Raw genomic sequence first — 13,061 nt, 5'->3', positions numbered from 1 at the left:
CTAAATGCAGAGTGGAAACAGTGTTAATATCTTGAAAAAGTGGCCCAAAAGAAGCAGTACATTGGATATTTTTCATATTTATATGCATACACTTTGATGTTCATCCATTGAACAAATATGTACTTGGTACTAATAAAGTATCAGGCAAGTTGCTAAGACAGGTACCATGCCTACTTTCACAGGGCTCATGGTCTAGCAGGGGAGTTGGACATTTCATAAGTGATTTCCCAAGTAATTATTCCATCTAATTTTGATGCTGGGAAGAAAAAACAGGGCACTAGGAAAATGTGTAGTGGGTTGGACTAACCTAGTGGGGATGGGGGTGGACAGTAAAGGCTTCCCTAAATGATAATTTACTTACTACCTAAAGGATACACAGCAAGATAGGAAGTAAAGTTCCAGAAAGGACCAAACTTGTATTTGAGGAAATAAAGTGAGCATAACTAGAGCACATAGAACAAGAGGATGAATGACATGAGACAAGAAATGGTGGGGGAAACAATCCAGCAGATTCATATACGGAATTGCAGCTTGACATCTATAACTTCCCAGCACCATTTGATGAGGAAAAGTCATCCATAACCTCAAACTCGGGAAAAACAACAACAAAAACCAAAAATAACCACCTTTTTGGCCACAGTCCATATGGCTTTGGATCAGATTAAGATGTGTTTCTTCTATGTATAATACAATCTCATATGACCTTACTTACAAGTGCCCGATTTCTGCTCAACTCAGTAAATGATCAACACTATTATGTATTTTCTACATGAGTACCACAAAGCAAAGTTACACCCTTGATAAGATATAGCAAGTTCACATGTCAAGTCCACATTTCAAGGCCACATTAGTGATGGACCCATTTGATGGTTTTGCAGTTTTTTTGATCAAATATTTCAGTTTCCCATAAATGTCCAGAAAATAGCCCTGGAAAATAGATATATTTTTTCTTTGGGATGATTTTGTGTATTTTTAGCTTAAGTGTAAGAATTTAAGAATAAAAGTCAGTATTGACTATGGACTACAGGTATCCTTTTCTATCCTAAAGCCTAGATACCTCCCCCATCCCTGGGTCTCAGCCGATGATCTGCACCCCACATCACTGAGAAAATAAAAGCCGGACAACAAACTCCAACAAATCTTCCCACTACATCTATTAATCTACATCTGTACCCAAATATGGCCTTTCCTCCTATCCCTGTGGATGAACTATCCATCCCCTCTCAATACAGTATCAGTCTTTTCCTTTCTACTAAATCACTCCATCATTATATCAATATGTTATCATGCCATCCACCTTAATAAAAAAATTCTCAGTTTAGAACGCCCTTCGGCCACCCCATTTTTCTGCTCCATATGCATGGAAGTTCCTATAAAAAGCGGCCCTCCTATTCTCTAGTCAATCAATTGCAACCAGGTTTCCATAACTAACACCACCACCACCCCGACACTGGCGATCTCACACTGGCAAGGCTTGTTATGCTCAGTTCTCGATCCTTTTTTTAAACCACTATGCAGCATTTAACAACTGCTCAATCACTCTTGAACCCCTTTCTTCACTAGGCTTCTGGGACATTACCCTGTTACTCTTTGGCCACTCCTCTTCTGAATAATGCCCCTTCCCAAGATATCCATGTCCTAATTCCCAGAATCTGAATAAGTCATTTAGAAGGCAAAGGGACTTTGAAGATAAGATTAGAGATTTTGAGATGGAGAGATTATCTGGGACTATCTAGATGGGTCTGACGTCATCACTAGGATTAGATGTGACATTGAAATCAAGAGCTTGTAATGGTATGAGGGATAGGCCAGAAGCCAAGGAATGCAGGTGGCCTCTAGAAACTGGAAAAGTCAAGGAAATAGTCTCCCCTGTAGTCTCAAGAAATACAGCCCTACCACCTCGATTTTAGATTTCTGATCTCCAGAATTTTAAAGTATTTTTTTTTTAATTCTGTAAGTTTGTGGTAATTCGTTTCAACAGTAATAGGAAACTAATATATCTTCCTAAACTCAATCTTTGACTGCCCCAGGATTCAGCCTTTGTACCTCTTACTTTCTCTGTACCTGTTTTTCTAGTTATGTCAGTTAACTCCAAGGCATTAAATGTCTGCATGATGGCAATTCTCAAGTGCCTATCATTATCTGGATCTTTCCACAGAATTCTAGTTCCATTTAGTCAAAAATGTTACGGGATACAGTTGAGTATGTCTAAAGGAAATCTCAAACTTAGTCTATCAGAACAAAACTTTTGATCTGATCACACAAAACCATCTCTTCCTCTCGCATTCTCCATCCCAATAAAGGGCAACTGCAATTGGGAGATTGGGATTGACATACATACACTACTGATACTATGTATAAAATAGATAACTCATAAGTACCTACTTATAGCATAGAGAACTCTACTTAATGCTCTGTGGTGACCTAAATGGGGAGAAAATCCAAAAAAGAGGGGATATATGTATACTTATAGCTGATTCATTTTGCTGTACAGTAGAAACACAACATTTTATTGTTTTTTCCTTTTTTTTTTTTTTTAATCAGTCATCAATTTTATACACATCATTGTATACATGTCAATCCCAATCTCCCAATTCAGCACACCACCATCCCCACCCCACGGCGGTTTTCCCCCCTTGGTGTCCATATGTTTGTTCTCTACATCTGTGTCTCAACTTCTGCCCTGCAAACCAGTTCATCTGTACCATTTTTCTAGGTTCCACATACATGCGTTAATATACGATATTTGTTTTTCTCTTTCTGACTTACTTCACTCTGTATGACAGTCTCTAGATCCATCCACGTCTCAACAAATGACCCAATTTCGTTCCTTTTTATGGCTGAGTAATATTCCATTGTATATATGTACCACATCTTCTTTATCCATTCGTCTGTCGATGGGCATTTAGGTTGCTTCCATAACGTGGCTATTGTAAATAGTGCTGCAATGAACATTGGGGTGCATGTGTCTTTTTGAATTAGTTTTCTCTGGGTATATGCCCAGTAGTGGGATTGCTGGATCATATGGTAATTCTATTTTTAGTTTTTTACGGAACCTCCATATTGTTCTCCATAGTGGCTGTATCAATTTACATTCCCACCAACAGTGCAAGAGGGTTCCCTTTTCTCCACACCCTCTCCAGCATTTGTTGTTTGTAGATTTTCTGATGATGCCCATTCTAACTGGTGTGAGGTGATACCTCATTGTAGTTTTGATTTACATTTCTCTAATAATTAGTGATGTTGAGCATCTTTTCATGTGCTTCGTGCCCGTCTGTATGTCTTCTTTGGAGAAATGTCTACTTAGGTCTTCTGCCCATTTTTGGATTGGGTTGTTTGTTTCTTTAATATTGAGCTGCATGAGCTGTTTATGCTTTGGAGATTAATCCTTTGTCCGTTGACTCATTTGCAAATATTCTCTCCCATTCTGAGGGTTGTCTTTTCGTCTTGTTTATGGTTTCCTTTGCTGTGCAAAAGCTTTTAAGTTTCATTAGGTCCCATTTGTTTATTTTTGCTTTTATTTCCATTACTCTAGGAGGTGGATCAAAAAAGATCTTGCTGTGATTTATGTCAAAGAGTGTTCTTCCTATATTTTCCTCCAAGAGTTTTATAGTGTCCGGTCTTACATTTAGGTCTCGAATCTATTTTGAGTTTATTTTTGTGTATGGTGTTAGGGAGTATTCTAATTTCATTCTTTTACATGTAGCTGTCCAGTTTTCCCAGCACCACTTATTGAAGAGACTGTCTTTTCTCCATTGTATATCTTTGCCTCCTTTCTCATAGATTAGTTGACCATAGGTGCGTGGGTTTATCTCTGGGCTTTCTATCTTGTTCCATTGATCTATATTTCTGTTTTTGTGCCAGTACCATATTGTCTTGATTACTGTAGCTTTGAAGTATAGTCTGAAATCAGGGAGCCTGATTCCTCCAGCTCCGTTTTTTTCCCTCAAGACTGCTTTGGCTATTCGGGGTCTTTTGTGTCTCCACACAGATTTTAAGATGATTTGTTCTAGTTCTGTAAAAAATGCCATTGGTAATTTGATAGGGATTGCATTGAATCTATAGATTGCTTTGGGTAGTATAGTCATTTTCACAATATTGATTCTTCCAATCCAAGAACATGGTATATCTCTCCATCTGTTGGTATCATCTTTATTATTTTTTTTTTAAAACATCTTTATTGAAGTATAATTGCTTTACAATGGTGTGTTAGTGTCTGCTTTATAACAAAGTGAATCAGTTATACATATACATATGTTCCCATATCTCTTCCCTCTTGCATCTCCCTCCCTCCCACCCTCCCCATCCCACCCCTCTAGGTGGTCACAAAGCACCGAGCTGATCTCCCTGTGCTATGCGGCTGCTTCCCACTACCTATCCATTGTATATTTGGTAGTGTATATATGTCCATGACACTCTCTCACCCTGTCACATCTCACCCCTCCCCCTCCCCATATCCTCAAGTCCATTCTCTAGTAGGTCTGTGTCTTTATTCCCGTCTTCCCACTAGGTTCCTCATGGCTTTTTTTTTTTTTTTCCTTAGATTCCATATATATGTGTTAGCATACTGTATTTGTTTTTCTCTTTCTGACTTACTTCACTCTGTATGACAGACTCTAACTCCATCCACCTGATTACAAATACCTCCATTTCTTTTTATGGCTGAGTAATATTCCATTGTATATATGTGCCACATCTTCTTTATCCATTCATCCGATGATGGACACTTAGGTTGCTTCCATGTCCTGGCTATTGTAAATAGAGCTGCAATGAACATTTTGGTACATGACTCTTTTTGAACTATGGTTTTCTCAGGGTATATGCCCAGTAGTGGGATTGCTGGGTCGTATGGTAGTTCTATTTGTAGTTTTTTAAGGAACCTCCATACTGTTCTCCATAGTGGCTGTATCAATTTACATTCCCACCAACAGTGCAAGAGTGTTCCCTTTCCTCCACACCCTCTCCAGCATTTATTGTTTCTAGATTTTTTGATGATGGCCAATCTGACCGGTGTGAGATGATATCTCATTGTAGTTTTGATTTGCATTTCTCTAATGATTAATGATGTTGAGCATTCTTTCATGTGTCTGTTGGCAATCTGTATATCTTCTTTGGAGAAATGTCTATTTAGGTCTTCTCCCCATTTTTGGATTGGGTTGTTTGTTTTTTTGTTATTGAGCTGCATGTGCTGCTTGTAAATCTTGGAGATTAATCCTTTGTCAGTTGCTTCATTTGCAAATATTTTCTTCCATTCTGAGGGTTGTCTTTTGGTCTTGTTTATGGTTTCCTTTGCTGTGCAAAAGCTTTTAAGTTTCATTAGGTCCCATTTGTTTATTTGTGTTTTTATTTCCATTTCTCTAGGAGCTGGGTCAGAAAGGATCTTGCTGTGATTTATGTCATAGAGTGTTCTGCCTATGTTTTCCTCTAAGAGTTTGATAGTGTCTGGCCTTACATTTAGGTCTTTAATCCATTTTAAGTTTATTTTTGTGTATGGTGTCAGGGAGTGTTCTAATTTCATACTTTTACATGTACCTGTCCAATTTTCCCAGCACCACTTATTGAAGAGGCTGTCTTTTCTCCACTGTATATGCTTGCCTCCTTTATCAAAGATAAGGTGACCATATGTGCGTGGGTTTATCTCTGGGTTTTCTATCCTGTTCCATTGATCTATATTTCTGTTTTTGTGCCAGTACCAAACTGTCTTGATTACTGTAGCTTTGTAATATAGTCTGAAGTCAGGGAGCCTGATTCCTCCAGCTCCATTTTTCGTTCTCAAGATTGCTTTGGCTATTCGGGGTCTTTTGTGTTTCCATACAAATTGTGAAATTTTTTGTTCTAGTTCTGTGAAAAATGCCAGTGGGAGTTTGATAGGGATTGCATAGAATCTGTAGAGTGCTTTGGGTAGTAGAGTCATTTTCACAATGTTGATTCTTCCAATCCAAGAACATGGTATATCTCTCCATCTATTTGTATCATCTTTAATTTCTTTCATCAGTGTCTTATAATTTTCTGCATACAGGTCTTTTGTCTCCTTAGGTAGGTTTATTCCTAGATATTTTATTCTTTTTGTTGCAATGGTAAACGGGAGTGTTTTCTTAATTTCACTTTCAGATTTTTCATCATTAGTATATAGGAATGCAAGAGATTTCTGTGCATTAATTTTGTATCCTGCTACTTTACCAAATTCATTGATTAGCTCTAGTAGTTTTCTGGTAGCATCTTTAGGATTCTCTATGTATAGTATCATGTCATCTGCAAACAGTGACAGTTCTACTTCTTCTTTTCCAATTTGTATTCCTTTTATTTCTTTTTCTTCTCTGATTGCCATGGCTAGGACTTCCAAAACTATGTTTAATAATAGTGGTGAGAGTGGACATCCTTGTCTCATTCCTGATCTTAGAGGAAATGCTTTCAGTTTTTCACCATTGAGAATGATGTTTGCTGTGGGTTTGTCATATATGGCCTTTATTATGTTGAGGTAGGTTCCCTCTATGCCCACTTTCTGGAGAGTTTTTATCATAAATGGATGTTGAATTTTGTCAAAAGCTTTTTCTGCATCTATTGAGATGATCATATGGTTTTTATACTTCAATTTGTTAATATGGTGTATCACATTGATTGATTTGCGTATATTGAAGAATCCTTGCATCCCTGGGATAAATCCCACTTGATCATGGTGTATGATCCTTTTAATGTGTCATTGGATTCTGTTTGCTAGTATTTTGTTGAGGATTTTTGCATCTATATTCATCAGTGATATTGGTCTGTAATTTTCTTTTTTTGTAGTATCTTTGTCTGGTTTTGGTATCAGGGTGATGGTGGCCTCATAGAATGAGTTTGGGAGTGTTCCTTCCTCTGCAATTTTTTGGAGGAGTTTGAGAAGGATGGGTGTTAGCTCTTCTCTAAATGTTTGATAGAATTCACCTGTGAAGCCATCTGGTCGTGGACTTTTGTTTGTTGGAAGATTTTTAATCACAATTTCAATTTCCTTACTTGTGATTGGTCTGTTCATATTTTCTGTTTCTTCCTGGTTCAGTCTTAGAAGGTTATACCTTTCTAAGAATTTGTCCATTACTTCCAGGTTGTCCATTTTATTGGCATAGAGTTGCTTATAGTAGTCTCTTAGAATGCTTTGTATTTCTGCAGTGTCTGTTGTAACTTCTCCTTTTTCATTTCTAATTTTATTGATTTGAGTCCTCTCCCTCTTTTTCTTGATCAGTCTGGCTAATGGTTTATCAATTTTGTTTATCTTCTCAAAGAACCAGCTTTTAGTATTATTGATCTTTGCTATTGTTTTCTTTGTTTCTATTTCATTTATTTCCACTGTGATCTTTATGATTTCTTTCCTTCTGCTAACTTTGGGTTTTGTTTGTTCTTCTTTCTCTAGTTCCTTTAGGTGTAAGGTTAGATTGTTTACTTGAGATTTTTCTTGTTTCTTTAGGTAGGCTTGTATAGCTATAAAGTTCCCTCTTAGAACTGCTTTTGCTGCATTCCATAGGTTTTGGATCGTCGTGCTTTCATTGTCATTTGTCTCTAGGTATTTTTTGATTTCCTCTTTGATTTCTTCAGTGATCTCTTGGTTATTTAGTAACGTATTGTTTAGCCTCCATGTGTTTGTGCTTTTCACGTTTTTTTCCCTGTAATTCATTTCTAATCTCATAGTGTTGTGGTCAGAAAAGATGCTTGATATGATTTCAATTTTCTTAAATTTACTGAGGCTTGATTTGTGACCCAAGATGTGATCTATCCTGGAGAATGTTCCATGCGCACTTGAGAAGAAAGTGTAGTCTGCTGTTTTTGGATGGAATGTCCTATAAATATCAATCAAATCTATCTGGTCTATTGTGTCATTTAAAGCTTCTGTTTCCTTATTTATTTTCATTTTGGATGATCTGTCCATTGGTGTAAGTGAGGTGTTAAAGTCCCCCACTATTGTGTTACTGCCGATTTCCTCTTTTATAGCTGTTAGCAGTTGCCTTATGTATTGAGGTGCTCCTATGTTGGGTGCATATATATTTATAATTGTCATATCTTCTTCTTGGACTGATCCCTTGATCATTATGTAGTGTCCTTCCTTGTCTCTTGTAACATTCTTTATTTTAAAGTCTATTTTATCTGATATGAGTATAGCTACTCCAGCTTTCTTTTGATTTCCATTTGCATGGAATATCTTTTTCCATCCCCTCACTTTCAGTCTGTATGTGTCCCTAGGTCTGAAGTGGGTCTCTTGTAGACAGCATATAGATGGGTCTTGTTTTTGTATCCATTCAGCAAGCCTGTGTCTTTTGGTTGGAGCATTTAATCCATTCATGTTTAAGGTAATTATTGATATGTATGTTCCTATGACCATTTTCTTAATTGTTTTGGGTTTGTTTTTGTAGGTCCTTTTCTTCTCTTGTGTTTCCCACTTAGAGAAGTTCCTTTAGCATTTGTTGTAGAGCTGGTTTGGTGGTGCTGAATTCTCTTAGCTTTTGCTTGTCTGTAAAGCTTTTGATTTCTCCATCAAAAAGTAATCTTGGTTGTAGGTTCTTCCCTTTCATCACTTTAAGTATATCATGCCACTCCCTTCTGGCTTGTAGAGTTTCTGCTGAGAAATCAGCTGTTAACCTTATGGGAGTTCCCTTGTATGCTATTTGTGGTTTTTCCCTTGCTGCTTTCAATAATTTTTCTTTGTCTTTAATTTTTGCCAATTTGATTACTATGTATCTCGGCATGTTTCTCCTTGGGTTTATCCTGTATGGGACTCTCTGCGCTTCCTGGACTTGGGTGGCTATTTCCTTTCCCATGTTAGGGAACTTTTCAACTATAATCTCTTCAAATATTTTCTCTGGTCCTTTATCTCTCTCTTCTCCTTCTGGGACCCCTATAATGCAAATGTTGTTGCGTTTAATGTTGTCCCAGAGGTCTCTTAGGCTGTCTTCATTTCTTTTCATTCTTTTTTCTTTATTCTGTTCTGCAGCAGTGAATTCCACCATTCTGTCTTCCAGGTCACTTATCCGTTCTTCTGCCTCAGTTATTCTGTTATTGATTCCTTCTAGTGTAGTTTTCATTTCAGTTATTGTATTGGTCATCTCTGTTTGTTTGTTCTTTAATTCTTCTAGGTCTTTGTTAAACATTTCTTGCATCTTCTCGATCTTTGCCTCCATTCTTATTCCAAGGTCCTGGATCATCTTCACTATCATTATTCTGAATTCTTTTCCTGGAAGGTTGCCTATCTCCACTTCATTTAGTTGTTTTTCTGGGGTTTTATCTTGTTCCTTCATCTGGTATATAGCCTTCTGCCTTTTCATCTTGCCTATCTTTCTGTGAATGTGGTTTTTGTTCCACAGGCTGCAGGATTGTAGTTTTTCTTGCTTCTGCTGTCTGCCCTCTGGTGTTTGAGGCTATCTAAGAGACTTGATGGGAGGCTCTGGTGGTGGGTAGAGCTGACTGTTGCTGTGGTGGTCAGAGCTCCATAAAACTTTAATCCACTTGACTGTTGATGGGTGGGGCTGGGTTCCCTCCCTGTTGGTTGTTTTGCCTGAGGCAACCCAACACTGGAGCCTACCTGGGCTCTTCGGTGGGGCTAGTGACAGACTCTGGGAGGGCTCACGCCAAGGAGTACTTCCCAGAACTTCTGCTGCCAGTGTCCTTGTCCCCACGGTGAAACAGAGCCAGCCCCCGCCTCTGCAGGAGACCTTCCAACACTAGCAGGTAGGTCTGGTTCAGTCTTCCCCAGGGTCACTGCTCCTTCCCCTGGGTCCCGATGCGCACACTATTCTGTGTGCGCCCTCCAAGAGTGGGGTCTCTGTTTCCCCCAGTCCTGTCGAAGTCCTGCAATCAATTCCCACTAGGCTTCAAAGTCCGATTCTCTATGAATTCCTCCTCCCGTTGCCAGACCCCCAGGGTGGGAAGCCTGACATGGGGCTCAGAACCTTCACTCCAGTGGGTGGACTTCTGTGGTATAAGTGTTCGCCAGTCTGTGAGTCACCCACCCAGCAGTTATGGGATTTGATTTTACTCTGATTGTGCCCCTCCTACCATCTCATTGTGGCTTCTCCTTTGTCTTTGGATGTGGGATATCTTTTTTGGTGAGTTCCAGTGTCTTCCTGTTGATGATTCGAAACACAACATTTTAAAGCAACTATACTCCAACAAAAATTAATAAAAAAGAAAAAAAAAGGGGCAACTGCATTCTAGTTATTCAGAGCAAATTCTTGGACCCATGATTCTTCCCATTCTGATAACCCATACGTGACCAATTGGCTTATCCTCATTTTATTTTTAAATATATTCAGAACAAACACTTCACACCAAATACTCTACTATCCAAATTGCCCTAACTGTCATCATCCTTGCCTTGATCATCACTATAGCTTACTTCTTCCCTTACCTTCTGTAAGGTACCATCCCCACAACTGACAGGTGACCCCATAGAAGTGAGGTTTCACACAGCACCATTCAAAGTCTTCCCTTCTCATTCAGGGTAAAATCTAAAGCCCATAACATTGCCTTTAAGGCTCAACAAGATACCGGACCCAGGTACACCTCCTACTTCCCCCCATGATGTCATTCTCTTCCAGCCTCGCTCGCCTTCTTAGATTCTGCGTCCTGTACGTAAAATAATGTTCTGTCAGTTACCTGCACGACTTATCACCTCACTTACTTCCTGATGTTGGTTTAAACTTTACCTTTTCACAGAGTACTTCTGACCGCTCTATAGAGAACAACTTCCCACCCTTGGAACTCTGTCCTATCTTACTCTTCTCTATTCGTTAAAAGCAAACATATATATACACAAATCATATAGATGAGAGAAATATTTTATACAAATTTCCTTATGAACGCCTTTATGATCAAAAATAATTTTCATAAGAACTTGTATCAAAACCTCCAATATGGCTTGAGAATTCCTCATCTGAACCACAGAACAGTTATTTTTGTGTGACTACGTTCTCATTCTCCCAAGAATGCAACAGAAGAGAATTTATCACATACAACAGATATCTTAGGGTGCTAGTTCACAAAATTCAGTGTCAGGATCACGTGGCCAGCTTGCTTGTTAAAACACAAATGGGTGGGCCCTATTCCCAGAGTTTCTAAGTAACTAAGTCTGAGGTGGAGGCGCAGAATTTGCATTTTAACAAGTTCCAAAACATGCTTATGCTGCTCGTCTGGGAACGATAATTTGAGAACTATTGCCTCAGTGCATTAGGGCTTAGTTCTCTACCAAAAACTGTTGAAACATGCTACTCTAATGTGAGGATCATAAGGTTGTATTAAATTTTCTAAAATAGAGCTATCATATTTATTCTTCTTAATGTAAATGCTTATATAAAGATGAACAAATTCTTTCATTAATCTTAAAAAAATTAATAATACTTAGCAAGATTCAGGCTTTTTAGGATTATCAATAGGGTAATATTTGATTAATGACCAAATACAGGTAAATTTCTGTATAACGAATTTTAAGAAAACAAAACAAACCACTGACGACTATTCATACCATGAAAACTGATTACGATTTACATTCTCAATATTTAAAACAGTAACTGATAGTCAAGATTGATTCATTGTGATTAACTTTCAATCCAAAATGTGGTATTCTTTTATTATAAAATGTCAATATTTATGCTACCATTATCTCATATTCTTTAAAGTCCATCTATCTCTATTTACTGATTGTCTAACATCAGCCAAGCATTGCCTTAGTTGTTGTAAGTGATCTTATTTCATTGGGAAGTTTCTGACAAGCATAATACCTGATATTTAATAACTGTTTAATAAATAAACACAGACATGAATAGCAGTAAAATTTACAGGTACAAAAATGTTTCCAAAACATGAAAACAAAGACAATCCAGTATAATCTAAACATGAATGATTTGATATTTTGAAATCACTTACCTTTAAAATTTTAACAAAATATCTATACAGCTGTGCAAAATGTTTACTACATTAGGCCTGAGATTGCAGGCCTGAGCAGTAGACCTGCTCACCAGGTGGGCCCTCGGTCAGTGTCTGGGAACTTGGCTCTTTGAGTGTTTCCAGTGAACAGTTAACTGATAAGAGTGGCTCACTATGCCTAGATGTTCACATAAACAATATGGTTTATGTCGAACACTGGCTTTTCTCCTGGGGATCCAAAGTTTATGTGCAAGGCAGAGGGTATCTATGTGACCAACACAATACCTTAGACATCAAATCTCTAATGGCCTTCCCTGAAAAGAAACATCACACCCAAGCTGCTGCCTTTTCATTGCTGGACGGAAGGTGTACTTTGTGCGACACTGAAGGAGATAGATCATGAGGAAGATTACACATGGATTCCTCCAGACTCTGCCTGGGTCTTTTTCTCTTATCATCCAACTTCACTCTAATCAATTTTAGCCTTGAGTCCAACTATGTACTCAGTTCCATGAGTTCTTCTAGCTAATCTCCAAATATGGGGGTGGTTCTTACAGACCCTCAACACAGCAGATTGTCAAAAAGCCAAGATTCTTACCTGCTGATACGCTTCATATATCACATCAAATAGAAAGGCCTGTGGCATTTCACTTGCCCTGTGTCTCGCACGTTCCAGCGAGTGGTCTAAGCAGCCATCTGCAGATGGACTGATGACAGTAGATACAAGAGGTCGGATTGCTCCTGCAGCCTAAAGGATAAACAGAGGCAAATGACACATTTATTTCACTTAGAAAATATCTGAAAGTCAAATTCTGAACTCTGTATCTTTGTTTTGAAATGGATCTTACACCTTCAACAAGCTACCTCAAGAACATATTTAAACAAGTCTTAATTTCATTCCTAAATCAAATCATTTCCAGTCAAAAACCAATCTCATACCACTACAGTTCCATATATTAGAGATAGAAATAATTTTTCTTTATGGATCCAAAATCCTCTTCATCACAGGCCATTGAAGTCAAATACTAAAAAAGGATGCTAAGATACAATTGAGTATTCCCTGAAGATGGGAAGAAGGAGACTATTGTCAAAGAACTGAAACGGATTATACATGAATATTTACTTGTTAGTGTCCCTTCAAATATTTAATCTACACATTACATCATTAAGGAACA

General features: G+C 38.1%; 1 protein-coding gene across 3 annotated transcripts in view; it reads right to left on the bottom strand.

The window, feature by feature from the left end:
• The window catches only part of CRPPA (CDP-L-ribitol pyrophosphorylase A), a 326,472-nt gene that overhangs the window by 280,385 nt on the left and 33,026 nt on the right, over nt 1-13,061 (bottom strand). For all 3 annotated transcript variants that reach the window (XM_061197723.1, XM_061197725.1, XM_061197726.1), the window contains exon 3: nt 12,485-12,634. In XM_061197723.1, coding sequence (XP_061053706.1) covers nt 12,485-12,634 — 150 coding nt within the window. The remainder of the gene's footprint in view (nt 1-12,484; nt 12,635-13,061) is intronic.

Source organism: Eubalaena glacialis, chromosome 8 (assembly GCF_028564815.1).
Source record: "Eubalaena glacialis isolate mEubGla1 chromosome 8, mEubGla1.1.hap2.+ XY, whole genome shotgun sequence".
Lineage (NCBI taxonomy): Eukaryota > Metazoa > Chordata > Mammalia > Artiodactyla > Balaenidae > Eubalaena > Eubalaena glacialis.
This window is presented reverse-complemented; position numbering and strand designations above follow the sequence as displayed.